The 26,333-nt window shown below is 35.6% G+C and overlaps 1 protein-coding gene across 1 annotated transcript in view; it reads right to left on the bottom strand.

The window, feature by feature from the left end:
* Positions 1-26,333, bottom strand: part of LOC110402644 (hornerin-like) — an 81,093-nt gene that overhangs the window by 30,683 nt on the left and 24,077 nt on the right. Inside the window, exons 3-30 of the mRNA XM_021404996.1 lie at positions 24,513-24,680; positions 22,202-22,397; positions 19,678-19,814; positions 19,357-19,448; positions 18,950-19,058; positions 18,304-18,330; positions 17,905-17,943; positions 17,162-17,206; positions 15,747-15,788; positions 14,223-14,264; positions 13,308-13,343; positions 12,606-12,641; positions 11,490-11,528; positions 10,786-10,803; positions 10,217-10,252; positions 9,678-9,719; positions 8,577-8,606; positions 8,221-8,256; positions 7,178-7,213; positions 4,907-4,948; positions 4,586-4,615; positions 4,244-4,279; positions 3,687-3,731; positions 2,365-2,397; positions 912-935; positions 490-531; positions 204-233; positions 52-87 (exon numbers count right to left, since the gene is read on the bottom strand). Of these exons, the coding sequence (XP_021260671.1) occupies positions 52-87; positions 204-233; positions 490-531; positions 912-935; positions 2,365-2,397; positions 3,687-3,731; positions 4,244-4,279; positions 4,586-4,615; positions 4,907-4,948; positions 7,178-7,213; positions 8,221-8,256; positions 8,577-8,606; positions 9,678-9,719; positions 10,217-10,252; positions 10,786-10,803; positions 11,490-11,528; positions 12,606-12,641; positions 13,308-13,343; positions 14,223-14,264; positions 15,747-15,788; positions 17,162-17,206; positions 17,905-17,943; positions 18,304-18,330; positions 18,950-19,058; positions 19,357-19,448; positions 19,678-19,814; positions 22,202-22,397; positions 24,513-24,542 (1,386 nt within the window). The 5' untranslated portion in view covers positions 24,543-24,680. The remainder of the gene's footprint in view (positions 1-51; positions 88-203; positions 234-489; positions 532-911; positions 936-2,364; positions 2,398-3,686; positions 3,732-4,243; positions 4,280-4,585; positions 4,616-4,906; positions 4,949-7,177; positions 7,214-8,220; positions 8,257-8,576; positions 8,607-9,677; positions 9,720-10,216; positions 10,253-10,785; positions 10,804-11,489; positions 11,529-12,605; positions 12,642-13,307; positions 13,344-14,222; positions 14,265-15,746; positions 15,789-17,161; positions 17,207-17,904; positions 17,944-18,303; positions 18,331-18,949; positions 19,059-19,356; positions 19,449-19,677; positions 19,815-22,201; positions 22,398-24,512; positions 24,681-26,333) is intronic.

Consider the following 26,333-nt stretch of genomic DNA (forward strand, 5'->3'; position numbering starts at 1 on the left):
CTAAAGCTTGTAGGAAGTGATGTGTAATTGGTGAAATAAAGCATTACTTACTTGGCTGCCACCATAGTTTTGTGAATATGATCCACCCTTTAAAACCAGCCAATCAAGATCAGAGAATATTAGGATACAGAAAAACTGATTCTGAGCAGAGGCTAAAGCTTGTAGGAAGTAACGTGTAATTGGTGAAATAAAGCATTACTTACTTGGCCACTGCCATAGCTTTGTGATCCTCCCTTTAAAATAACAAATATAAAACCAATGTCAGAAGAAACTGTGATTTTGTTTGGGGATTGTAAAGCTATAATAAGCAAGACGGAGATTATTTTGAACCATTAAAACTTTCTAGATGACAGTAACTGCAATACCAGCATCTAAATCAAACATGGTGCAGAATGGCTACCTAAGAATGCAAAAAAAAAAAATCTGGTGAAAGTTTCTTATTGGATAGAATTCGAACTTTTGACAGGACAAAAATCAGTTTCTTCCTACCTGGTTGACACCATAATTTTGTGAGGATGATGATTCGCCCTGCTAACAATAACAAAATTTGAGTATTACAATATTACAGATACAATATTGATCAGAGTTTATGGAATCTATGTGAAATAAATCCTCACTGAGAAGAAATAACAACCTAGTACTTGGCTACCACCATAGCTTTGTGAGGTGTATGATCCACCCTATGAAACCAATACAGCAACAGTACACTTGTAGAGCTTAATTTCATAAGAATGCAGAGTTTGTTTTATTAGGTTATAGAGTTCTTTCTATGTAAGTTTCGGGGCTGATGAATTAAAGGCTGGAGATGGGGAGATTATGCAAGAATTTACACCCTCATAATTAAAAAAATTGTACTATGGTTTAAAACATATTAAACAGTTTTGATCAATGGATAATAGGGAGCAGCCTACCTGGCTACCACTCTGGGATCCATCCTGTAAATTAAACAAAAAAATTATGCATAATTTTTCCACTTACTGTTTGACTACAGATTTAATGAAACTTATGATTCTTTTTTTTTTTTTTTGCAGAGGAATAAGGAGCATAGGCAGATATGCAATGTAGGTATGATTTCTAACTTAGTAAGCATGGATTGCTAATACTGCAAAAGTAAATACTACATGAGACACGTGACAAAGTAGCATGAACATGTAGTTTTAATTAATGCCTAGTAGTGATGTATTTCATTCAGAACAGTGTCTAGAGAGTGTATATTTTCTTCTCTGGTAGAAAACCTTATTTACATGTATGGAATGAAAAATTCCTCTGATAGCATTACATAAGAAGCTGCAAGATACAGAGGCTTTGAAGAAAAGGATTTAAATAAAACACTCCATACATTTCAACATGACCCCTTTAGAAAGGAATTTAACTCCTCAAAGTGAGTAGAATATTTGCCATTTGGTAAAAGGGGGCTGAGAATTCATCTAGAAAAAGCAAAAGGAAGCAAACCAAAAAAGTACTATATTTCAATGTCTAGCAATTTTTAGATGGAACAAAATTTATGTAATTACTTTAGTTTTAGAAATAAATAACTTATCTTTATAAAAAACCTTGCAAGTTTATTATAAATAATTTATTATCTATATATTTCGCTTAGTTACAATATTACGTATGCAACTGTGTATACTATAGTATATTACAATAGTATATTAAATCAACATCTATGCTGTGTGTACATTTATAAATACGGTATATATTTATGCAGTCATACATTATATTTGTTAATACAATGAATCCAACTGATTTTTCTCTTACTTGGCTTGTGAAAAAAAAAGCCAGTAAGAATCGAGGTAAGTAATAGGAATAAAAAAAAGAAAGAGCACATTGCTTTTTTATTACAGATTTTTAGCATTTACATAAATTACTTCTTTGAAAATAGAAGAAATCTTACAGGATAGTGATTTTCGGAGTTCCAGCAGTGAAAATCATAACAAATATACACTATCTACCAACATCTCAGTGCACAAACTCAATGAATAGTTAAAGTACTCTCACTTTCAGAAATCTCAAATGGCATTCCTAAAATGTGTTCTGAGAGAATGATGCACTCCATCTCTGATTTACATAATGTCAGTTGAACAGCTCTGAAGTTGATTTGTTCTTTCTAGGATTTGACTTTAATATCCTATATACCTAGATAGCTCACAGACATAACGTTAGGGGAAAAAGAAAAAAGAAGGGGATAGGAGAATGGACATAGAGCCCCTGTGGTGCTCCTGTATATAGGAAGTCAGTTCTAATCTCACAATTAGTAAAGATTACATGGACTTTCACTCTACGAATCTAAGGACAGTACCAGCTGAGTCAGTGGCAAAACTAATTTTGGATATGTCTTAAGATTAGAGGAGGAAGTCTATTTACCTGGTGGCAGGGATTGCTATCATATGAAGTACCCTGTTGAAAAACAAACAAAAAGGTAACAAACAAAAAGGTAAATCCTCAAATACTCATTTTTTGGAAAAATAGCTAGCTTTCTTCTTAAAATTTCTAACAAAACAACATTGAACAGAGTTTAATGAGTTTAATTTTATTTAATCCACTCAGTCAGTGGCTCTACCCTCTGTCTGTCCCATACCCACCTACTTATAAACATCAAAACACACAGATAATGAAAGCAGGATTATTTGATTGTAATGTGGAAAAGTGAGGTAGTTTTGCAGCTGATGCTTCTATCAACTTATCTAAGTTCTTCTTGATTGGCAAATATTAACAGATTACTTTGGGCAATCCTTTAAGGAGCCAGCAGTCATTGCTGTGTGACCATCTACCTCAGAACCTTTCCAGATTCACTCATCACAGATCTTAGGTAAGGCCTTTCATTTCCCTGTTTTGGATATATTTTGGCTACATATAGCCTTCTTGGAATAGCAGGATGAGAAGCAGTACAGTGTGTTCTACTCTGGTTGCCACCCTCCTGTTATTAAAAGCACAGCTTTTCTGCTAATAAGTCATCTGTGATTCAGCTTTGGTGGATGCAACACATTCTTCCAATGTTTCTTAACATTTCTTCAGTTTCATTGCTGTTACTGTATCCTTGCTCACTGGTACATATCACCAGTAATCTTGTATTGCTTCTTATGCTTTCACACATGCATTTCCATTCATATTTAAGTCATACTAATCTCAATGCTTTTGGTAGAGGTTTCTGTATTTATACTTCTCTCTCTTATTCTCATTGCTTTCCTCAATGTATTTATCTGGACTTCAGTTTACTGTCAAGGCTTCATCCATACCCTTTTCTTCACCTAGGATCTTACCATTGACAACAGTCTTTATACTGTTGTAAGAATACATGAGTTGAAATGGACCCAGGATATAAACTAATGATCTACTTCTTATTCCAGAGGAATCACCTTCTTTACCTATTGCATCCTGCAGGAACTGCATAGGGAAATGTAAAAAACTCACTCCAAAACACAGTTAAATCTGTTTGCTCAGTAGGGAAATGTTCATCTACTTGTTCATCTTCTGCATGTAGTTGTATATGGGAGAAGCCACTTCATTTTGGTTACAATGATCAACAAATCTCATCTCCTGTAGACCTCTAAGGTAGATCTTCTCATGTGACAATGGAAGCAAAAGATTCCTACTAACAGACATCATACAGTTTCTTGAAAAAAAATGTTACTAATATATAGAAAGCAGAGTCTAGTTTTCAAACGTCTTGGAGAAAGGGGACTTACTTGTCCACAACCTCCACTGCCACCTGAAGAAGGAGATCCGCTCTGCTGGGAAAAAAAAAAAAGCACTTCAGTAATACGAATATAATTTTTCCTCATTTCAAATAAAGAAATAAATTTTAAAGGAATTCAGCTGTCAGTCTGCTTAAGAGGATGAAGACTGGCTATGTACTACTATGAATTTCCTTGTAAAATCTTGTGGATGTAAGATGACATCCACAGGTACTCCTTTCTATGTGAGAAAGACCTTCTTGGTCTTTCTGTTGTTCCTGTTGAGCCTGTTGTTCCCAGACTCATTTAAAAAAAAATTCTCACTTCTCATGACAACTTACTGTGTTATTTCAAGAAACAAACCTCACAGAACTTGCAACGCACATATGAGGACACCACATATATGCATTATATTCCACTGTAACTATTATATGAAAATGAACGTTACAATTGAGAAGAAAATTTCCTTTAAATTACATATTCTGAATGACAGCGAAAGGCTTTTGCAGAGCCATGGTGCTTCACTTTCTCAACTGCTGTATACTGAGCGGTAATTACCTATTGCTTACCTGGCCATAGGAAGTGCCACCTTGAGGCTGATAGACCTGTAAGAAAAGCAATAACCTATTTGTAAATAAAGCTGTAGTCTTAACAAAACCACAACAGAAAAACTTATGTCTCAGAAGAGTTATTCTATGTTCTTTTTAATACATGGTAACTTTGTGAGATGACTGAAAACCAGAGACTATCCTAAAACACCAAAGAGGAATAAAACCAAAACTAAACAAACAACACCTAAACATTCCGCACACACAAAAAAATACCAACCTCAAACCAACAAACAACCAAAGTCCTTTTGAAAGGCAGATCCCTACAGAAAAGTTCAATATATTTCAGAAAAAAAGCCTCACCTGGCCATAGGACTGGCTGCCTTGGGAACCCTTTAAGAAAGAGAAGACAATAACCACTTTGTCAAAGAAGCTTTTATAAGGTACATAATGATTATGCAATTACAGCTGGACAAAGGTTTCCCAGCAAGAGTTCTCCTGAGCCAAAGGAGACAGAGTAGTACACTATCACCTATACAATGGGTTGTATTACCATGGCAAAAGCCGTAACTCAGACTGGGACTCAGACTGCCAAAGGAAACATCATTATCAAAGAATCTGCCTGTCGCATTGATAACAGAGAGATCAGTGAAGAACTTCCTCCAGAACATTCAGTTTGCTTACCTGTCCATAAGAACTGCTGCTGATCGTGTAGCTTGGCCCACCCTAAGACAAAGAAACCATTTGGTTAGTATCCTTTTATAAGGGATCAGTTTGCTTTAGCAAAAGCAAATGACTAGATCTGAAAGCAGTGCAGGGCAGAATGAAGAGCCAGGATTTCCTCCTGGACATCATAATCATAGAATCATTAGAGTTAGAAGGGACCTCTGAGGGCCCTCTAGTCCAACTCCCCTGCAATGAACAAGGACACCACAGCTAGATCAGGTTTCCCAGGGCCTTATTCAGCCTCGCCTTGAAAGTCTCCAGGGACAGGGCACCAACCACAACACTAGGTAACAGTTCCAGTGCCTCACCACCCTTCCTGTAAGAGATTTTTTCCTTATATTCAACCTAAATGTACCCTCTCTGAGCTTGAAGCCATTTCCCCTTGTTCTATCACCACAGACCGTGCTTAAGAGTCCGTCCCCTTCCTTTCTGTAGCTCCCCTTTAGATACTGAAAGGTTGCTATCAGGTCACCTGGCAGCCTTCTCTTCCCCAGGATGAAGAGCCCCGGTGGCCCTCCTCTGGATGCACTCCAAGAGGTCTACGTCTCTCCTGTACTGAGTACTCCACATCTGGACGCAGTACTCCAGGTGAGGCCTCACAGTGCAGAATAGAAGGGCAGGACCACCTCCCTTGACCTGCTGGTCACGCATCTTTTGATGCAGCCCAGGATACAGATGGATTTCTGGGCTGTGAGGGCACATTGCTGGCTCATGTCCAGTTTTCCATCCACAAATACCCCTAGGTTTTTTCAACAGGCCTGCTCTCAATCTTTTCCTTTACCTGGTACTGGTAATGGGGGTTGCCTCGACCCAGATGCAAGACCTTGCACTTGTATTTGTTGAACCTCATGGGGTTCACATGGACCCACTGCTCAAGTCTGCCCAGGTCCCTCTGAATGTCGGGGATCCTGTACCTCTGGTGTGTCGACCGCATCCCACATCTTGGTGACATCAGCAAACTTGCTGAGGGTGCACTCAACCCCATTCTCAATGTCACTGATGAAGATATTAAAGAGTATCAGCCCCAGCACCAACCCCTGGGGGACATCACTATCACCAATCTCCATCCAGACATGGAGCAATTGACCACCTCTCTCTGGACTCAATCCTGCAGCCAGTTCTTTGTCCATTGAACAGTCTACCCATCAAATCCGTATCTTTCCAATTTGAAGAGAAAGATGTTGTGGGGTACTGTGTCAAAGACCTTACTGAAGTTGAGATAGATGACATCAGTGGCTCTTCCCTTGTCTTTTGATGCAGTGACACCATCAGAGAAGGCCACCAGGTTGGCCAAACAGGATTTGCCCTTGGTGAAGCCATGCTGGTTCTCCTGTATCACCTCCCTACCTTCCATGTGCCTAAGCATAGCTTCCAGGAGGATCTGTTCCATGATCTTCCCTGGCACAGAGGTGAGACTGTCAGGTTGGTAGTTCCCAGACTCATCGTTTTTACCCTTTTTAAAAATGGGTATGATGTTTCCTTTTTTCCAGTTGCCAAGGACTTCACCTGTTTGCCACAGTTTTTGAAATATCACAGAGAGTGGCTTGGAAACCACTTCAGCCAGTTCCCTTAGGACTGTGGAATGCATTTCATCAGGACACAAAGACTTGTGGATGTTCAGGTTCCTCAGGTGATCGTGAACCTGATCTTCACTTACAGTGGGAGGGACGTTACTTCCCCAATCCCCTCCTACCATACCAAATGTTTGAGGACTGTGTGGTTAGCAGTTATCAAGGAAGATGAAGGCAAAAGAGTTGTTAAGTACCTCAGCCTTCTCCTTGTCTGTTGTTACCAGCCTGCCTATGTCATTCACTGCGGGGGGGACACCCTCCTGGACTTTCCTTTCCTGGTTCAGGTACCTGTAGAAGCCTTTCTTGTTCTTTTTGGCATCCCTAGCCAAGTTCAGTTCAAGCTGGGCCTTGGCTTTCCTGACCTCATCCCTACACAGCCTAGCAGCTTCCTTACGCTCTTTCCATGATACCTGTCCTTGTTTCCATTTCCTGGGAATTTTCTTCTTACTCTTCAGTTTGACGAGCACAATGAATCTGAATGAGATTATTTCAGATGCCAGAATTCCAAACAAATAAATAGCACGTGGATAATTTATAAACATAAGGACATACTATCATTGAAAAATTAAAATTCTGAGTTATTGCTAATGCTTTTGCAGTGCCATAGAACTCAACTTTCTCAAATGCTGTATACTGGCTGATGATTGTCTGTGCTTACCTGGCCATAGGAAGTACCTCCTTGTGGCTGGTAGACCTGTAATTAAAGAAATCAATTCAAAATTATTTTACTTGTGCTGTAGATGGCTCTTTCATTTTTCTCTCTTCTGTGGGAAAAGAACAGAATTAGACAATTTACTGTTTCTAAATGAGAATTAATTTGATATATGTTATTCTGGATGAATATCCCAGCATACTGCACATTTCAAACAACAATCACAGATTAGTTTTTACATCTCAGATGGGATGCTAGACTTATGAAAGTTTTTCAGAACATTGAAAGGGTGCAACACTTTCTGGATGTTTCTTTTGCCTGTTGATTCTCAGAAGCTGTGTTTAGATGGCCAATGGTAGCTGCAGTGCTGACATGTGTTTGTATTTTTGATGGGTATTTATTACCAAATAATTATTAGCTGCTCATGTAATCTACCTTCAACACAGTGCATAAAAGAGGAAATGTTTCATATACGAACACAGCTGTGCCATAGCTGTCTGGGAGAGTTATGAAGACAGGAATTGCCAAAAAGGATTTGAACCATCTTCTATCTTTCTTCTACTCTGACATAAATCATGAGAAAATTTATATCTACCTTACAATGCTTTAATTCACATATTAACTATAAAAGAACACATATCATATAGCTGAAGGCTATAATACCAAATCTGCCTGCAGTGGAGAACCTCAACCAATGTTTTTTACCTTCTTAAACACTTCTTCCTTGTTCTGTGACCAAAGTGGACAACGAAGAAATGACTATAAATTTATATTTTACCACATAATTCAACTGGAAGAGAAACAGCACCAAGGAGACTATTTCTACCATAAATTTTAAAGTTCCATATCCTTTTAAAAGATTAGAAAGAGACAGGAACCCCTGCTTTATCAGATATCCATTGAAAAAAAATACAACTATCATTTTCACAATAAAAGTTTGGAAATGGATTTGGAGATTTGTTTTAGAACTGAAACAGAAAGGAAACATCACATCTGCAGTGCCATGAGACTGCCACTTTTTCAAATGCTACATACTGACTAATGCTTACCTGGCCATAAGAACCGCCAGGTTGAAGCCGAGAGATCTGTAAGAAAAGCAATAACCCATTTGTAAATAAAGCTATAAATTTAGCAAAGCTACAACAGAAAAAAAATAAAAATATTGCCCAGTAGAGTTCCTCTGTTCTATATTCTGTTTTCCTATATGGTAATCCTGTGGGATGACCAAAAACCAGGAACTATCCTGAAACACCAAGAAGGAAAAAAACGAGAAAGTCTGCAAACAAGCAAACAAAAAAAAAAAAAACAAACCACAAAAAACACTCAAACCAACAAACAACCAATGTTCTTTTGAAAGGCAGATCCCTACAGAAAAGTTCAATATATTTCAGAAAAAAAGCCTCACCTGGCCATAGGACTGGCTGCCTTGGGAACCCTTTAAGAAAGAGAAGACAATAACCACTTTGTCAAAGAAGCTTTTATAAGGTACATAATGATTATGCAATTACAGCTGGACAAAGGTTTCCCAGCAAGGGTTCTCCTGAGCCAAAGGAGACAGAGTAGTACACTATCACCTATACAATGGGTTGTACTACCATGGCAAAAGCCGTAACTCAGACTGGGACTCAGACTGCCAAAGGAAACATCGTTATCAAAGAATTTGCCAGTCACACATCGATCAGAGAGAGATCAGTGAAGAATATTTTAGAGAACATTCAGTTTGCTTGCCTGTTCATAAGAACTGCTACCGCTTGGGAAGCCTGGCCGACACTAAGATAACCTTATGCTTGTGATATCTGTCATGCCTGTGGCGTTGAGCCCCAGAAGTCAGACCTATCCTTGGTCAACATTATTCTCACTACTTGCAGTGGTTCAGATAATACTGACAGAATATTTTCTTCCTGGTCCTCCCTCACCACCACTGCTCAAGCAGTAGGAAAACTTCATGTTTTTGTCCACACCCATGAATATTCTCATGTGTTACTCCACAGTAAGATTTTTTATCACTTTAAAATTTTTATCCATTTATTCTTCCTACAAGCATCTTTAGCTGTGAGGCTTGAAGTAAGGCTGAAATACTTAGTTGCACATAAGTATGGAGTTACAATTCTCAATCATTCTTCATCCTTCACAACCTCTGGAAATTTGTGATCTAATATACATGGGGTCTGAATCTACCAGTAGGGGATTCTTGCGACACTGAGCTTAGAAACACTTTTGCACGGTGTTATGACTTTTCTACAGATTTTAGAGGACACATTGTGTCGAACACAGTCATTTCACTTCAACTAATTACATACAGAAATACATTTATGAATATGTTAACCAAAAGTAGCTGGACACCAATAACTACAGACAAAAAAAGAAAAACAAAACTCAAAGCAATGGAAGTATCTGCAACCTGTGAAATACATTTAAGAATATATGTAGGAAAATATATTTGTTCTGACCCTATTTTAGTGAAGTCTAGAGACATATTTCTACTCCTTTTTTTTATCTCACCAACCTGAACATAAGTATTGCTGCTGCTCTGATGTCTTTGTCCACTCTATACAGGAACAAAATAATGTTACTCATTTTAAAGAGGAATTACTTATGTACTATGACATTTCAAGAAGAAACTCTATTCTTAAACCTACAGGACAGTTTGAGTGAGTTTCTGTCTTATGTCTTTCCTTGCTTTATTTATGCCATCTCAGTGTGCTACAGTAATAAATATTATGCTTCAGCATACAAAGATACTTCACAATGACAATTATTATTATAATACATTATGTCATTTTGTGGTATTTCTGGGAAATTAAAATACAGAGACTTTCAGGTTTTATGCCTACAGAACATAGCTGCAATGATTAGTAATCAGCAACCAAAAAGGACATTCACTTTGCTGTAACTACAGAAACACATCTACTTCATCACTGTAGTTTGTCTACCATTAATTTAAGATATCCATACTCATTTATTCCCAAATAGATGAGTCATTGCTTAGTTAACTGAGGCAGAACTTGGGATAAAACACAAAGACCGTGAAGAAAGAATGTCTACCTGTATTATGATCTTAGTAGCAGAATTGCCCAGACTCTGTAAAACAGAACAGAAGAAAAAGAAGCAGAGACCATTTAATTTGATTCATTAAGCAGAAAATATCTAGTTGTACCACTTTGCTTGGGACAATATAGGAAAAGGGAGCACATGTGATATACTAAGCATTGTATTCTGCAAACCCAGTACTAAACTAGTTCATTCACAGCTCAGAAGGGGAAGGAGCCCAATACCACTAAAGTAATCTCCTATGCCTAAATCTCCTTCTAAAAGAGCTCTTGAAAGAGCACAGGCTGTGGCTTTTTGCACTACCAGTTAGCTCTGTTTTTCCAAATTGGGTGAGTGAAACTACGACATCATCACCACTCAAATATACCTCACTATCACCTGCGCTGAACATACATCAGCACATACCTGAATTCACCTTCTGTCCAAGTCAGTTACTGTGCTTATCTTTGGGTTATGAGGGACAAATATAAAAGGGTAGTAGACACCATTTTGAGGTAACAGGTTTGACCCCATAAGAGATATATTACCTTTACAGAAATCATTAAAAAAAAAAGTATGCTTACCTGAGGATAGGTATGACGCTGCAAATGAAAACAAAAATCTTTAAGTATTTCGCACAAAGGCTTGTCTAAGCAAGATTCTGCAGTGCAGAAAGGGCCCTGTCTTTTCAGTGCAATACATGACCAAACGTGGAAGAAAGATATAGGAAGGATAATAGCTTACAAAAGGATTTTAATATTCATTCAGGTTGGAACAAGTTTGAGTAGGAACTGGACATCAGAAAAAAACACAAAACATATGTATCAATTTTGACATACCAACTCACTTTAACCACAATAAGGTAAAACTTACTTTTGGCTGATAGCGAGCTCAAAGTAAGTAGAGTAGAAATTTAATACTTTAAAAATAAGAATATAAGTGAATTTACAAAGAAAATTGCAGTGGAAGCAGAAAATCAAAACTATTCAGGAAAAACCGATGTTATATACATTGAGACATATGGAATCTGAAGTTAATCCAATATCTCTGTGAGTGGTAATAGCAATCATAGAATCTTGACTCAGGTTAAATACTTGGTTTGTCATATCATGTAGATGCAGTTACTATCTCACTATCAGCTTTCCCTGGAAGCAATTATGTATCTAGGATAAAACCTGTGTGACAAAGATTTGTCACCATATACGTGACGAATCTTTCTGACAAATTAAACATGAAGCTACTTAAAAGCTCTTTGAGATAGATAGAAGAGTAGAGAGAAACTGCTTACCACAGGTGGAAATGGGTTGCTGTTGGGAATGACCACTACCTGCAGACAGGACAGAGAAAGCTGTTTGTCTACTCATCACAGGCTTTCTTTAAATATGTTAGAAAAATGAAAAATGCTGATTTCTCTAAATTTACAAGCATAGATAATAATACTATGGATGATTACTTTCATAAAGTACTACTTTTTATAACAAAAATTCTTAATGTACACTACCAATCAAAGAAGAACCTATACAAGGTTTACACAAGAGCATAAGGAGACTTGCTTCCAATCGCACAGTGACTCAGCTGTAAAGGCTGTAATGTACTATATCCTCTGGCCTATACCAAGTGTCCTTTATGATATTTCACTATCCACCACAAGGTGGAAGACCAAACCAGTCTTTATTCAGTGTTATACTAGAGGAGGTATTAACATTGACTTCATTTTTCTAGTAACTTTGAATGCAATAGTAGTGTCTTCTGCTTAGATATTAATGCTTTCTGATCAGAAGCTTTTATTTTTTTTTTTAACTGAAAACAGTACCATAAAGTGGTGTAAAAAGGAAGAGCTGATGATGTCACAAGTATTCTAATATAAAGCAAGCAGAATATTTTAAATTGTAAGTTATTTAAAATTATCAGCACATTTTGAACTCTTAAAGGAAGAGGAAATTAAAACAGAATAAATTAACTGTGAGGACATAAATGGACACAGTGTATGTTTATTGATCATAGCCTCAGCTTTCTGGGGAATGAACTGAGGTGAATAGTCTGTGTAGACATTATGAGTCAAATGCATGAATTTTTATTGATTTCATTTTCTCAGTCTGATCTTAAAAATCGTAACATGATGTGTAACTTTAGAAGTTCCAATTACATCACAATCACTACCCTTTTTTTAATTAAAAATCCCTATAAAATTTGTGAAATTTTAACATTTTAGACACAGCTAAGTCAACTGTCAACAAAAGCCACCACAGCACAGATAAATCCTATAAGCTAACAAAGAATCAAACCAATTCCAATCATACAAATCAATTTTTTTTAGTAGTACCGCTAAAATACAAGCAGTCATGCCAAGTTACACCTGTAAGAATTCTTTCTCCTTTGAATTAAAAAGAAAAAGCATGCTTACCTTCTTACTGGAATCTGAACTACTTGAAGGAACTGACTGTAAAGAATACAGGAAGACATATTTTGCTTAGGTAAATGCTTGACAAATTAACTACAGTGCTATTTTCCACAAGAATGTTACAGATAATTACAGTATTTCCCTAGATTCCTAAACAAAATAACATCTTGAAGGAAAATAAGAGTGTACAGGCAATTGATAAATGAACAACAGAAAAAAGAGACTTGGCTTATTTCTTTTTCAAACACTGAAAAGTTTGCAATAAAAATAAACTGCTGATAGAAAAAAAATGAATCACTTCTACCTACACCAAAAACAAGCTAGAAAAACCATCAAACAACCACTAAAAAAAAATAATCTACTGTTGAAACACAAGCTGGTATAAATAGGATATGCCATAAGAATATAAATGTTTCAAGTGGAGCATTACACAACGTGCACCTTCTTCTATTTTATTGAACTACAAATACAATTGCATAGGCAAAAACCACAAAATAAAGGTAAATATCTTCCAGCAGGGATGATATTACAGTGTACTCTAAATGTGTAAATTGTCTGTTGAAGCCATTTCCAGATACAATAGGTAACTATCTGAAGACAGTTATCCCTTATTCCCTTTCATATATTTTATTGTTGTTCAGTAGAAGTTGACCGTGGCTGCTCAGTAAGCTGAAAATGAAAACAAGTTGAAGAGCACATAGTTACCTGGCCATAGGTGAGGCTGCCATATGAGGATGCACTCTGAAAACAAAGTGTAAATCAGTTTTTTATTTACACAATCACTGGTCAACTGTACCCAGAAGTCATTGCTTTTTTCCTTAGGGGATTTTCACTCCAAATGAACTTGATTTCAACTACTTAAACTAATCCAGGGCAACACAAAACTATTCTGAAATTGCTTGACGATGATAGCAGTGAAGTTTTTCAAACATTCTGTAACAGTCACAAAATTATTGTTACTCTATCACAAATGAAGTTTACCTTTGCATATTAATCAAATATAATAATAATTTAATATTCCAGAGTTAATATAAAAATTCTTACACCTAAAGTTAAGCATATGATTAAGTGGTTTTCTTGGCTAAGGTTTCAGTTCAAAACAGGCAGTAGAAAATGTACTGCATTTCTGATAGACTCTTTATATCCTTTCATGATTTAAAATAAGTTAGATTTAAAAATGCTTTTTTTTCCTGAAGTGAGAAGGAAAGAAATGAGATTGATAATGTACATTTCCCTACTTAATACAGAATTGTTGGATTTAAGCACAAATAAAGATTGTTAAAGAAAAATTACAGGACTTACTATGCAATATCCAGAGATTTCCTCAAATAGATTAAGTGCATTAAGAACTAAGAAAGAATTCTGAAATTTTGGTAGGCGAACAAGATTTAATTGAGACTGTGGATATATAATACTTTTTAATTCTTGTTATGAATTTCAGAATATTACCTCAGATCACTAACATTTTCTTTAATATGTTTAGGAAAAATAATCTAACTCCGCATAGGAAAATCTAATACAATCTGCAATGAAGAGGTGAGTTAATGAGCATAGCAGCAATTAGTAAATAAATAAGCAAGTAAATATAAGTCAAAATAAGTAAACATAAAAGCAGCTTACATCTTTACACGCATTCTGGCTATATGCATTGGCAGCACCTCCCTAGAAAGAAAAAAGACCAAGCAGTTATTTCTCTACTATATTTACCTTAAAGGAAAAGACATGAGTCAGAAACCTCAAATTTAACTGATCCTTATGTGGAATTTGTAAGGAACAGATGATAAGGAGAATACTATTAATACCATTAACATTCTAACACCCACACATCGTAGGTAAGAGCAAGGCACTCTATCCCTTTATATATTAGGGAATATCCAGTGGAATTCAAGAAATATTTTAAAATTCACACTATTAGGGAATTATTTTAATAGAAATAACTGGTAAGGATTAAAAAAAAGCTTGTAATTCAAACATTAAATGTGTAATATGTACCTACAGAGGAATGGAAAAATTAGGAATCTGAAACTGAATATAAAGAAAAGTTAACTCTTTCCTTAATCAAAAGCAATGAAATACAAAAATAACAAGGTCCATCATAAATAGTAATAGTTCTCATTTTAAAGCAAATCTTCTATTATTATTAATAAACACAATAACTCTCACAAAACTTTAACTCTGTTTTTCCTTTGTAAAACTCCAATACACTCCAAGATGAATTTTGTTTTACAAGAACTAATGACAGGAATGTTTTACATTTTTGGAAACACTTGTGCTTGTTGGTGCTGAGTAGTCTCAACTAGTGTGGCAACTATGAGCGCTTAGCATTAGAACTATAGGACCCGCTTATTTTTGTTTACTAACCATAATTTGGTAAACAAGGAAATAAGTGTCAATGACATAAAAAGAGTTAACTTCAGTATTTCATTTACCTTTCAAGTTTTTTTTCCTCATTTTTTTATATCAAAGAAATGTTTGAACAAGGTAACTTTGAATTGAAAAATAAAAATCTTATTTTGTAAATGCTGAAAGGAAACCAAAATTTCCAATATTTGGCATAAAAATATTTTAGCCTGTATGACTAGTCATCACCTTGATACAAATGCTTCTTCTGATAAGCGTTTGAGCTATTCAGCAACATGTTATAGCACTCTGCCATCTTTCACTGGTTTCTGAAAGGATTAATAAATTCACAAGTGTCTCTGCCACACATGATATGAAACGGCCTTAGTTATTGTAGGTATCTGTATGATGAATTTCAAGAGGAGGAACAATTTAGAATGTGCAGGCCAATTTCAACCAGTCTTGTCTTAGGTAGAAGTGGAAAACAGAGCACTTGTATGGTAAGCATTACTTTAGTGCAAAAAAATAACTTTTCAGTGCAAAAATTAACCCTTCCAGTTCTTTCTTTCACTAACTCTAAAACATATACATTTCTACATAGCTTTGTAACAACCCAGTTTCCCAACTACTTCATGCCATTGAATAAACTGTTACACTCATCTTCTCCTAGCTCTCTCCATTATTTTCCTTTTGAAACAGAAATTTCTAAAGAATATTCACATAAATAATGCAATTGAAGGCTAAGCATTTCTGTAAATATAGTTATATCAGGTACAACAAAGTAAATAAGAGAACAGTTCTTACTGGGACACATCCGCTCTTGCTTATTGTGTAGACTGCTCCACTCTGGAAAAAAAAAAGCAGTAAATTATTCCTATGTAACAAACAAACAAACAAACAAACAAGAGCAGGCAGAAAGAAAGCAAGGTCAGGAAAAAAAAAAAGGAAAAAAACATGACACAAAAACTCCTGCTATTTATGGCACAAAAAGCTGAGCAGCTGACAATGTGCACAAACAACTATGGGACAAGGAAATACAGAAGTTACCTGTTCAGTGAAAACCGTCTGGAAGACTTATTTTATTATGAAACATTAGCTATCATCTGGATTTCATATAACTTTGTCATCGGTCAGGTAGCCTTTCAAAGTCCATAGGATGTTATGTTAAATGGCTTTTAGAATAAAAATAATAACTTCAGGTAGTTGCATGACAAGATGAAAAATTAGCCTTCAGAAGAGAGAACGTATAATGAAGGAAAGAAATGCAATGAAGAAAAGTCTGTATTTAGCATATAAGTCAAAGTAATTTCTCAAAGTCTGGTAATTCCCCTAACAAGTAACAGAAATGGAACAAATGGAATGTTATCAGATAATTTGCTAATAAATGTAATGACTGGTAAGTAGTAAGAAATGTATTCTTGGGAAGCTCAGTTCAAGAAACTTAGAGACACATCAGAAAGCATTTGACAGTACAAACAGGCATGTAATGGTAGTGCAGATTACTAACTAAAAAAGCAATCATTCTAATCTGACTATACTATCTGACTAAAAAAGTGAAAGTGATCAGCAAGAATACAGACATATTTGTGTCAGAAATTTTAAAATGCTAACTAGGTAATGAAATCCCTGAACTTTCAACTGCAAATATAAACCTGTGTAACAAGTGATGTAGACATTATCATGGAGTTTTAATATATGTATGAATATCTCACAATGTTTTGAGAAATTTTGCAAATTGTAGAGAAGATAGTGGAAATATAATTGCTCCTTTTGTTTTGATTACTAAAAAAAAATATGAAAAATGCCGAAAAAAGTAATTAATAATGAGTGCATATGCATTACACCAGATGTCTCTAAAATTACAAAACAAAGTTTGTGTTTGGATGAACATGCATACACACAGGTAGGAATCCTCTAGGAATACGGAAGAAATGTTTCCATCTCCAGTGGGTCAGGTTAGTGCTTGGTAAATATGGTTAATGCTTGAAATCAGAGGTGGTGATGCAGCCTATAGGTCAAAATGCCGTCAGCAGGCTATTGAGTTTGACAGTGTAAGCAGCTAGCCTAGTCCAGCTACTGCACATACAATTTACTGGAAGAACATCTTTGGTATTCTATTAACTAACAGAGAGTTAATATCACCTCAATAGTGTTTTCAACTTTATTTGTTCAAGGTTAGTGAAGGTAAATGTACAAATGTTGGAAGTTAAGATTCTTACTTGACCACTAGAATAGCTGCTCTGAGAGGAACCGGAAGGTTGAACCTGTAAAGAAATCAAAATGCTACTTACATTTGAGAAAATTGATTTTCATATAAAAGATTTTCAGGAAAGAAAGATCTACCTTGTGTGAAAAAGAAGAAAACACAAAGTAGTTTTACTGTGAGTTAATTCCTTTGATACTATAACAATTATTTCAGAGATCTTTAAAGCCAATATATAAACTGGTTCAATTTGTATAAATTAAAATAATTCTACCACTTGCCATAGAACTCTCCCATATCACCTCTCTTTTAATCTGTCTGTTATTGAGAAGCAAGTCTAAACTGGTAAGATCATTAAATAGTGTCAAATTATGCAACATTCAAAAGAAAACTTTTTAGTGATATGACTACATAATCATTAGACACAATGAAATGCAGGGCATATTTTCTGTGAGGAGAGAGAGAAGTCAAAGAGGTTTTTTCACTGAGCTGAATGACAATTTTCAGTGAAAATAATCAAATAGGTTGTATATCTAGATGATGATTTGGAGAGTATAATGTTTTAGAGCGATTCAAGTAAACAATATTAACAAGACCCATAAACAAAGAAGTAGTACAACCATAAAGATAGGCAGAAAAAAAATAAATTGAACCACAAAAGGATACAGATGTGATGAGAAGCAGCTTTTGTCTAGTTCTTAATATATATATATTTTACAATTAGCAGTAAGTCGATATCTTTACAAAATTAATATTTACCACAACACATCCACCTTGTCTTGTGTAAGTCCCTCCACGCTGTAAGAAATTACAGGTTCAAGTTACTGTTTAATGATTCTTTTGTAAACACCAAGTTATTCCTAAGAAGAAACTAAACTGAGTTCACATTTGTGGCCTAAGTAAAAAAGTCAATTCTTGATCGCTTATAATACCTTACGTGTTGTAATAATCTTATTTTATATTTAACATTATCTCACTAAGATACCTTCAAAACTAAATACAAAAATGTAACTATAAATAAAGTTATTTCTAGGAAAATAATTTGGATGCTATGATCAAACCTTTATGCTACAACTATGAAATAACTGGACCAGCAGGACAGGAATCCTAAAGCTGAGGTACCTGAAACCTGTGAAATTGTAAATAAGTTGTTCTTACCTTGCTGCATTCAATTTCTATCATAAGCTGGGGGGGAAAAAAAAAGGAAAAAAAAAGAGTAAACAGTTACAATTTATTTAAAGTAAAAGGAAAGATTATTATCAGAACTAACAAATACATTTGGTGAGGCAAAAGATAGGATAAGTGTTTACTCTGAGTTAGATTAAAAGATGACAAAATCAGGGCTGCTCCAGTCAAGAACCAACATCACAGATTTGAAAATATTTTGTTTACTTAAACTACTTATCTTGTTTTAGATGCTTAATACAAACAATTTCTGGTCCATAATAAATAAATTAGCAAATAAATTTATAAGAATATTTATTTATAGCTATTGTTCTAGGAACTGAGGCAGCAATAAAGTACACACCAAAAGTAAAGCAGAATCCTCTTTATCACCACTTTTCCTTTTTCTCTGTGCTGTATATTATTTTGATAACTAGATTGATTCCTTACTTCGCCGGGAGATAAAACTATTTATTTTAATTTTTTTTGTCAATTTAGTAAGAGGATTAGGCAGTTAAAAGCATTGAAAATATCTGATGATTATGGCAATCTTAATGAATACATGACACCAAATGTATATCTTGCATCAAGTCAGAGATACTTTCACTGTAGAAATTTCTAGTATGAACTCAAAACATACCTTCCTTTTACTTTTTCCTGTCCCATTAACTGACTTAGAAAGTGTAGACGTGAGAGTTTTGCTTTCAATTCCAATCCAAAATTTCTCCAGATCTTGAACAACAGTTGCACTGCAAGGGAAATAAAACAATTTATTTACTTTTTAACAAAAAAACTTCAGAATAAAATACCAATAAACACCTTCATTTTCTCCCTCAGTCAAGATAATCTACTCTATATTGATTCTGAGGGCCATGGAGGAGAAGTTTGAAGAGAATGTAATCATTTTCCAGAATACTTATGACAAACTATGGAACAAAAAAGGCTGTGACAAAACAAAGATGTCAGAAACAACAGCATAAATCCGTGTTGAAATGTCCCATAGAAATGAATTTTAAAGGTAAAAAAAGAAAAAGAAATGTTATTTACATGAACTGAAGATCTCTAACATCATTTGGAGCAATCCATGTTGTTGTAATTTTCTGCTTCAGATCTGAATTTGCATGACTTACTGCTGAATTCTGCAATTAAAAAGAATATAACTGTAATTATATAAGACACAAAAGTGATTTTTATCTATACTTGGGTAACTGTCTTTACTACATCAGGAAACGCTGATGTCCTTCTAAGGATTGTCAGGTAGTTCTATTAGGTTTATCACATGTCATTCTCAAGAAAGTCTACATGTTTAAACTGTTGATGAAATATCTTTTGCCATTAAAATTTCTTTTGCCAATAGTGAACACATACCGTGATGTTATGACATCCCAAGCCTTTTGTGTTTGGATCTGTAATTTTAAAAGTACCAACAGGAACATCTCCTCCTGTTTCTCGAGCTTGTAGATTAAATTCTTTAAACCCAACATCTTTGAGGGCTTCTAGGGTCACTGCGATAACAGACATTTTGAGAAATTTAAGTTTCAGACATTATCAAAGCAACTTAAATGTTTAACATTTAATTTCCTCCCTCCAGAACATGACTGAATGCACAGAAGTTAACTTCTTTTAAAAGTTAAAATCTTTTACAATTCTAAAAAAAAATTTTGACTTATTACAGTTGTCGTTGATTGTCGGGACTGACAATAAAGGGAAAGAAAGAAGTCTGAAGAAGCATTTGAGTGTAACTAAGTGTATTAGAAAGTAACAGGACAAATTACTGACAATTTTAAAAGTAATTGTGCTCTATTAAATGACCAGAACTTTCTTATTAATTTGATTTGCTCCCCTGTGCATCAGAATACTGCATGATGGTCCTGATGACCAAAAGGTTATTTATATTCTGTGTCATTAGGCCTACAAAAAATGAAAATTGAGAAAGAGAACTGCATTTCTTCCTATCTCTGTTTCAAAAGGAATGATTAACTTTTGCCTAGTTTGAATTGCAGAACCTTCTTTTTTCTTATATGTTACAACTGGAAAAAATAAAAGCTAGACAGTTTGCCTCTCCTAGATTAAATATGAAAAAAACAATAATTACACTTGATTTTACTTAAAGTTTGCTGCTGAACTGAAATGGAAAATACAGAAATACAGAAAAGAGCATTTTCATGTTTTGAGTATCCAAACTGAAACTAAGTTTTATGAAGCAATATCAAAATGGCTATGATCTCTTATAAAAGTGCTCTGGTAATTCCAGTATTAGGCACTTCAGCAAATAAAATCAGAATGATCATTTCAGCGATGCAGATGTGTGGTACTCCATAAAAATTAGTGTCAGTAGATAAGAACAGATAAACTAGGAATGATAGTCAAGGCAGGGACCAATTGTATCTCAACAATTTAACATTTCAAAACATCTGCATAATTAGCCTTTTAATTTGCCATCAATTTCAGTCGTAACACACTGAATAGGCAGGATAGCATCCCAATGCTTTAGAAGAAGTATAGATGCAACTGTAAGTTTTGGCACATGGCCTGTCATGGATGCAATAGGAGCAATACTTTCAGTGGAAGGGCAGCCTGCTGCAGCCCAGTAAGTATGGGACACTTACAACTTGATGCAGTAGAATGGGCTGGGTTGAAAAGGACCTTAGAGATCATCTAGTTTCAAATCCCCTGCTCTGTGCAGGGTTGCCAGCCACTAGACCAGGCTGCCCAGGGCCGCATCCAGCCTTGCCTTGAATGCGTGCAGGCATGGGGCATCCACAACCTCTCTGGGCAACCTGTTCCAGTGCGTCACCACTCTCTGAGCAAAAAACTTAATAATGTGGTTCTAAAGTAAAGTGTGGTTAGACAAAAAAGGCTAAAAACATGTCAAGATTAGTAGCATCTGGGATTTAATATCTATGTCACAATAAATCTTGCATAACCTCACAGAACAGTCTACATACACTTAAAACCCATCCACCATTCTGTTGGCAATAGTGTTTTAAATACAGCTCTCAGTAATCAAACAGCCATCCTATTCTTAAAGGAGATATTCAAATATGTTTTTCCAAGAATAAGAGTTATAACAGGACTCTAGTACTTCTCAGTTCCTCTCCCTAGCTATCACTTGCCCTGGAAACACATCTGTGCTACAGGGGTCAGATAAAAACAGAAGCCCAGCAGGACAACTGATACAAACAGTGCTTACTTTGAGCTACTCAGATACAACAATGGAAATGTGACACATTATAACTCACTTCTGCTTCTAGGTTTGTTCTACCAAATGATTAAAGAAGCACTCACACATCAATAAAGCATGACAGCACCATGAGATGGCAGCATAGTGTAAATAAATAAGGCTGTCAAGGTGTTCCATCCAGAGAGTAACTCAGGATTAGGAAGATAAAAAGCCAAAATAGCCCCACCTCCTGCAATTTGATAAAATCTGGGATGCAGCACTTACAAGCATGACTCAAAGCATCTAACTCTTGAGATGTCATAGACAGTATCCTGAGTTTTTATTTTCTTGTAGGTTCACAGCATGAGTGTCATCACTAGGACACCCAAACAGGATGTTAGAGAGCAACTAATTATTAGTCCAGTTTGACCAGCTGTCTCCTGTGATTTTACTTCTGTCACAAAAATTACAGCATGAAGTTAAAATATATTTATCAGAGTGAGAAAGGAAAAAATAAATTGAAAATATAGTTTCTATTATATAGATATATATGTGAAAACATACATAGATACAAAACATTTTAAGAAATCTCAAATATAGATGAATAAGATTGAAATAATAATAAAAAAGATATTTAGATACACCAAGAGAGAAATGGGGCAATCCTCACTAAGATTGGTAGTTCTGGAAGACACAAATAAAGATTTTAGGTCATTCAGATTATTTTACCTTGGATTTCATTTCCTGGTTCAAAGCTATCAAAAGATACAGCAATAATATATGGTGGTGGAGATGACTGTGGTTCATTTTCATAGTTTGGTAACAGAGAATCGCAATCAATTGAAGTATTTGTCTGTGGAAAACCAAGGATTCTGGGCAAAAATATCCCACAGAACAAAAAAACTAAGCAGAAGTGTCTCCTCATCTGTGGAAAAGAAGAAAATACAGTTTATAGTAGTTTCTTTTTAGTAGTTGCCATAGCTAACAAATATCTGCCCTTCTCCAAATTAAGAAGCAGAAGAAACCTAGGAAGTTCGACTTTCACTGCATTCATATACTTTGAAGAAAATAAATTAAAATAATATAAATATATACTGACATAACAGTGCAATAAATGAATGAGTGCTTTCATTTTAAAATACTGAATTATTAACTGAAGCTTAAATTCTCTGGTCACATGACAGCAATCCATGACTGCCACCTCTACTGCATTATGGCTTAGGACTAGAAAAGGATTTACACAAACTTCCACATTGCTGAGCTGGCAGATTTAGCCCAGACCTTCATACAAGAATTAAAAGCTAAGTCTTGCCTTCTCAAACCGCTTTTTTGTAGAGATAACCACAACTAACAAGCTCTTTTTTGATTGCTTTGCCTACTCCCACTTCAAACGACAGCCAAGAAATATACAGTTAAATGTCATGGAGAACTCTCAGTTTTCCAAAATAATTGTTTCCTGAAGGGTTTAACATACAGCTCTTCAGAAGCATTTCAAATGCGATGTATGATATGTATCTAATTTGTATCATCTACCTCCTGTGCATCTTAACTTGTGCATGAACACATAAGATCATTTGGTTTCGTAGGAGCTAACTAAAACAAAGAACAGAATAACTGGGAAGAGTGTGGGGGGAAATCTTCAAAACAAATGTTTATTTTTGTCTTTATCTCTGAAGTGAACTTAATTTTTTTAAAAAGCTTGTGAATCAACAGACCGAAGTGTAGAAAGATTTCCTACAGGAAGATGATGAAGGTTTGCATGGTGTCACAATCAATAAGTACAGCAATCAGGAAAGTTATACGTGCTGGTTATCATGTCTTTAAAGCAGATGGAGAATATCCCTCCCTAAAGTCTCATGAAAATATCATTTAAATAGGACCCTTGTAAGCATTTTGTCTTGGTATCAGTCTGCTGGGTGCGGCTGTCCAATTTCTTGTGACTATTTTAACATAGTCCACCTCTAATTAAATTTTAAATACAGTATGTAGGTGCTATTATATTAACAGATGTGGTAAACAGTGATTTAATATGAACTAGAGTACGTGTTGTTGAAATCTTTCACTGACTCATGCTTAAGATGGAAAAAATCTGTTTTTAATTAGACGTTCTATTTCAAAGCAGAGAGCTCTTAGCACTTGTTCAGCTGGGATTGGAAAAATCCGGAGCTGCACTCTGCCTTGAAAGAAAACTACTCTGAAACCTCTTCTTTCCCCTTTTTCTGGTTAGAATACAGCCAAAAACAAAAGCAGATGAAAAATGGCTGAGTTGCCTTCTCTTTGCATTAGCTGTCTGTGTAAAGAATTAGAGGACCACCCTAAAAGTCTCATCATATCATCTTTTGGAACTGAGAATGAGGAAGAGATGCTGGTAGCTTACAAAATTCCTGGCATTTTTTTTTCCTGGGAAAAAAATTGTTTTCTAGATTCTAACTAATATAATAAGAAAAAGTAAGTGTATTCTCAGGTATACATGGTCAATTCCATCTGAATATTCTTATGCCAGTTGCCTTCATATCATGGAAAAATTCTTTTCTTTTAAATCACAGATACAATTTTATCTTCCCATAAGCCTGTATGGCTCTCATCTCCACAGCATTTGAGATGCTACCTAAAGAATCCTCTCCTTCATTTAGTCTAATATGACTTCAGGTCAACAATTAAATCCCTGAGTGGTATTTAGTTTGCTACTGCATTCAAAATCTAGTGGACCTGGGAAGAGACACGTTGATGGTTTTGCCTTGGGCAAACTTCTGCACTAAAACAAAAGTTGTTTTAAAAGCCTTTAAATATAGAGGATTTCACTAATATGATAAATTTTTTTTTGTGTAATTTGAAAAAAAAAGCAAACAGCCCTGACAAGTCCATACTGCCAACAGTTCAGGACTTGGTCCCATATGCCCCTTCCAACTGACTCTTTACGAGTATTTTTCTCCTTTCTTTTATCCTCTTAAACGTTCCTGGTAAGCTGTATCCTTTAGCCCTTGAGAATAAATCTGACCAGTTGGTGTGCACCCTGTCTACCACATCCCCAGCAACACACCTTATCAATCAAGCGCTGATGTGTGGGCATCCTCCGGTCCCTCAGGGGTCAGCGTGGATGAGATGCAGCCCAGGAGCACGGGTGCCCAGCAAGATGAGAGAGAGGAGGTTACTGGCTTGGCCAATCCCTGGCAAGGCGGGGAGCCGGGGTAGCCAATCGTGCCTCTGCCTGGAAATTAGGACACCGCAGGTGGGACTCCCCTGCCCAGATGGGGAGATGACAACACGCCTCATGGATGAATCATGCCCCCTCTGACCTTTAACTAGGCATCAGGGACAGGTAAGGCTTCTGAAGCCTGGCAGCCTCAACTAATACGTTGATTAAAATCTGCAAAATTATGCTATACAAAAGCCTTACTAATCTTTCATGAGCAGTTTGAGTAAAATATTCTATGCTAGTCTATCTAATTTGAACTCAGAGCAACCTGCTGCTAGCTTTTCACATTTTTACTCCTTTTCATTGCAAAAGACATGGAAAAATTCAATTCATGGTAGTGCTGTCAAGCATTTTCTCACAGCAAATAGTTAATAAGGCTGTTTTTATCTCATATCTCTTGAGAAAAGGAACTGAAGTTATTTTGCCTGACCTGTACTGAAAACTAAACAGACTTTTTCTTTATAAGTATTTTCACAAGCTCTCAGCTGAAGATTAGAAAAAGTCCAGAATCAGAATTACGTAAAACAGACGCTTTCATTCAACCAGGGAATACCATGAAATCCACGAACCTAAAGCTTTTCACATGAAATTTTTTTCAATTTCTTCATGTTTGTACATTGAAAATACACTGTTGATGGCATTTGAAGAACATTATTTATCTTAAAAAATTAGCATATTTAACTGTATTCTTCTTCTGTTAATCACCTTTAATTACTGAGCCGTATTTTTTATTTATATTATTCCATTATGAAAGACATTACTTCCTATCTATCACTGTCCACTGAGGAAGAGATCATAATCTTCTTCTTACCATACCACCAAACTTACCAATGTTATAAATAGTAATGAAAATGCAAGCTACACACCACAAATACAAAAGCATACTGACAACACAGTCAAATAAATGACACAACAAAGAAGTATCAGCTGATAGTACTAGAGACAAACAAAGAGCTGGGATCTTACAAATGCATACACTCAAGACCTTTCTTGTTTGAAATGGTAGGGCCTCTATGAAGGCTAAACGACAGCAGAAAGATTGACTTCACCACCAGCCAGATACTGATGGGTGACCAGAGCCACCAGAACTACTACTCCTTGCAGTTGTGCACAGGACTATGTTCAAATCCATGAACACTGGATTTGGCAGGCAGATTTATAAATGCCAGACAATGAATTGCTGCAATCTTGATAACATTTTGAAGAGGCATATATAAGACAAGTAGCATGCCTATATTGGCTATAACACTAACAAAATACTATACTGTGTAAGCTAGTACAAACTCAGATCATTATTTTATGAGAGAGTTGTAAACTTGGTCTTCCAGCCCCTACACAACATTATTGACTGCATTTTATTTCAGAAAAACAGTATTTCCACTGCAACAAACATGGGACGCTGATTCAGTAATAATTTGCCTGTACTCCAGGACTGACATGTTAAAAAAAAAAAAAAAAAGCCTTTCTCAGGTCTCCATACTCGAAAGGACAATTTTGAGTTCATAAATTAACTGCTAACTGAACTAGTGGTGGTTTCTTGACTCTGGTGAAACTGTGATTGCAAAGATTGCTACATACTGAAGCTACAGGGAAAGTGCAGATCAACTCAACGCTATATACATGTGGACTTCCCCGGTGTTTGGAATGCACATCATTTCTTTAAAA

The sequence above is a fragment of the Numida meleagris genome, chromosome 7 (assembly GCF_002078875.1).
Source record: "Numida meleagris isolate 19003 breed g44 Domestic line chromosome 7, NumMel1.0, whole genome shotgun sequence".
Classification (NCBI taxonomy): Eukaryota; Metazoa; Chordata; class Aves; order Galliformes; family Numididae; genus Numida; species Numida meleagris.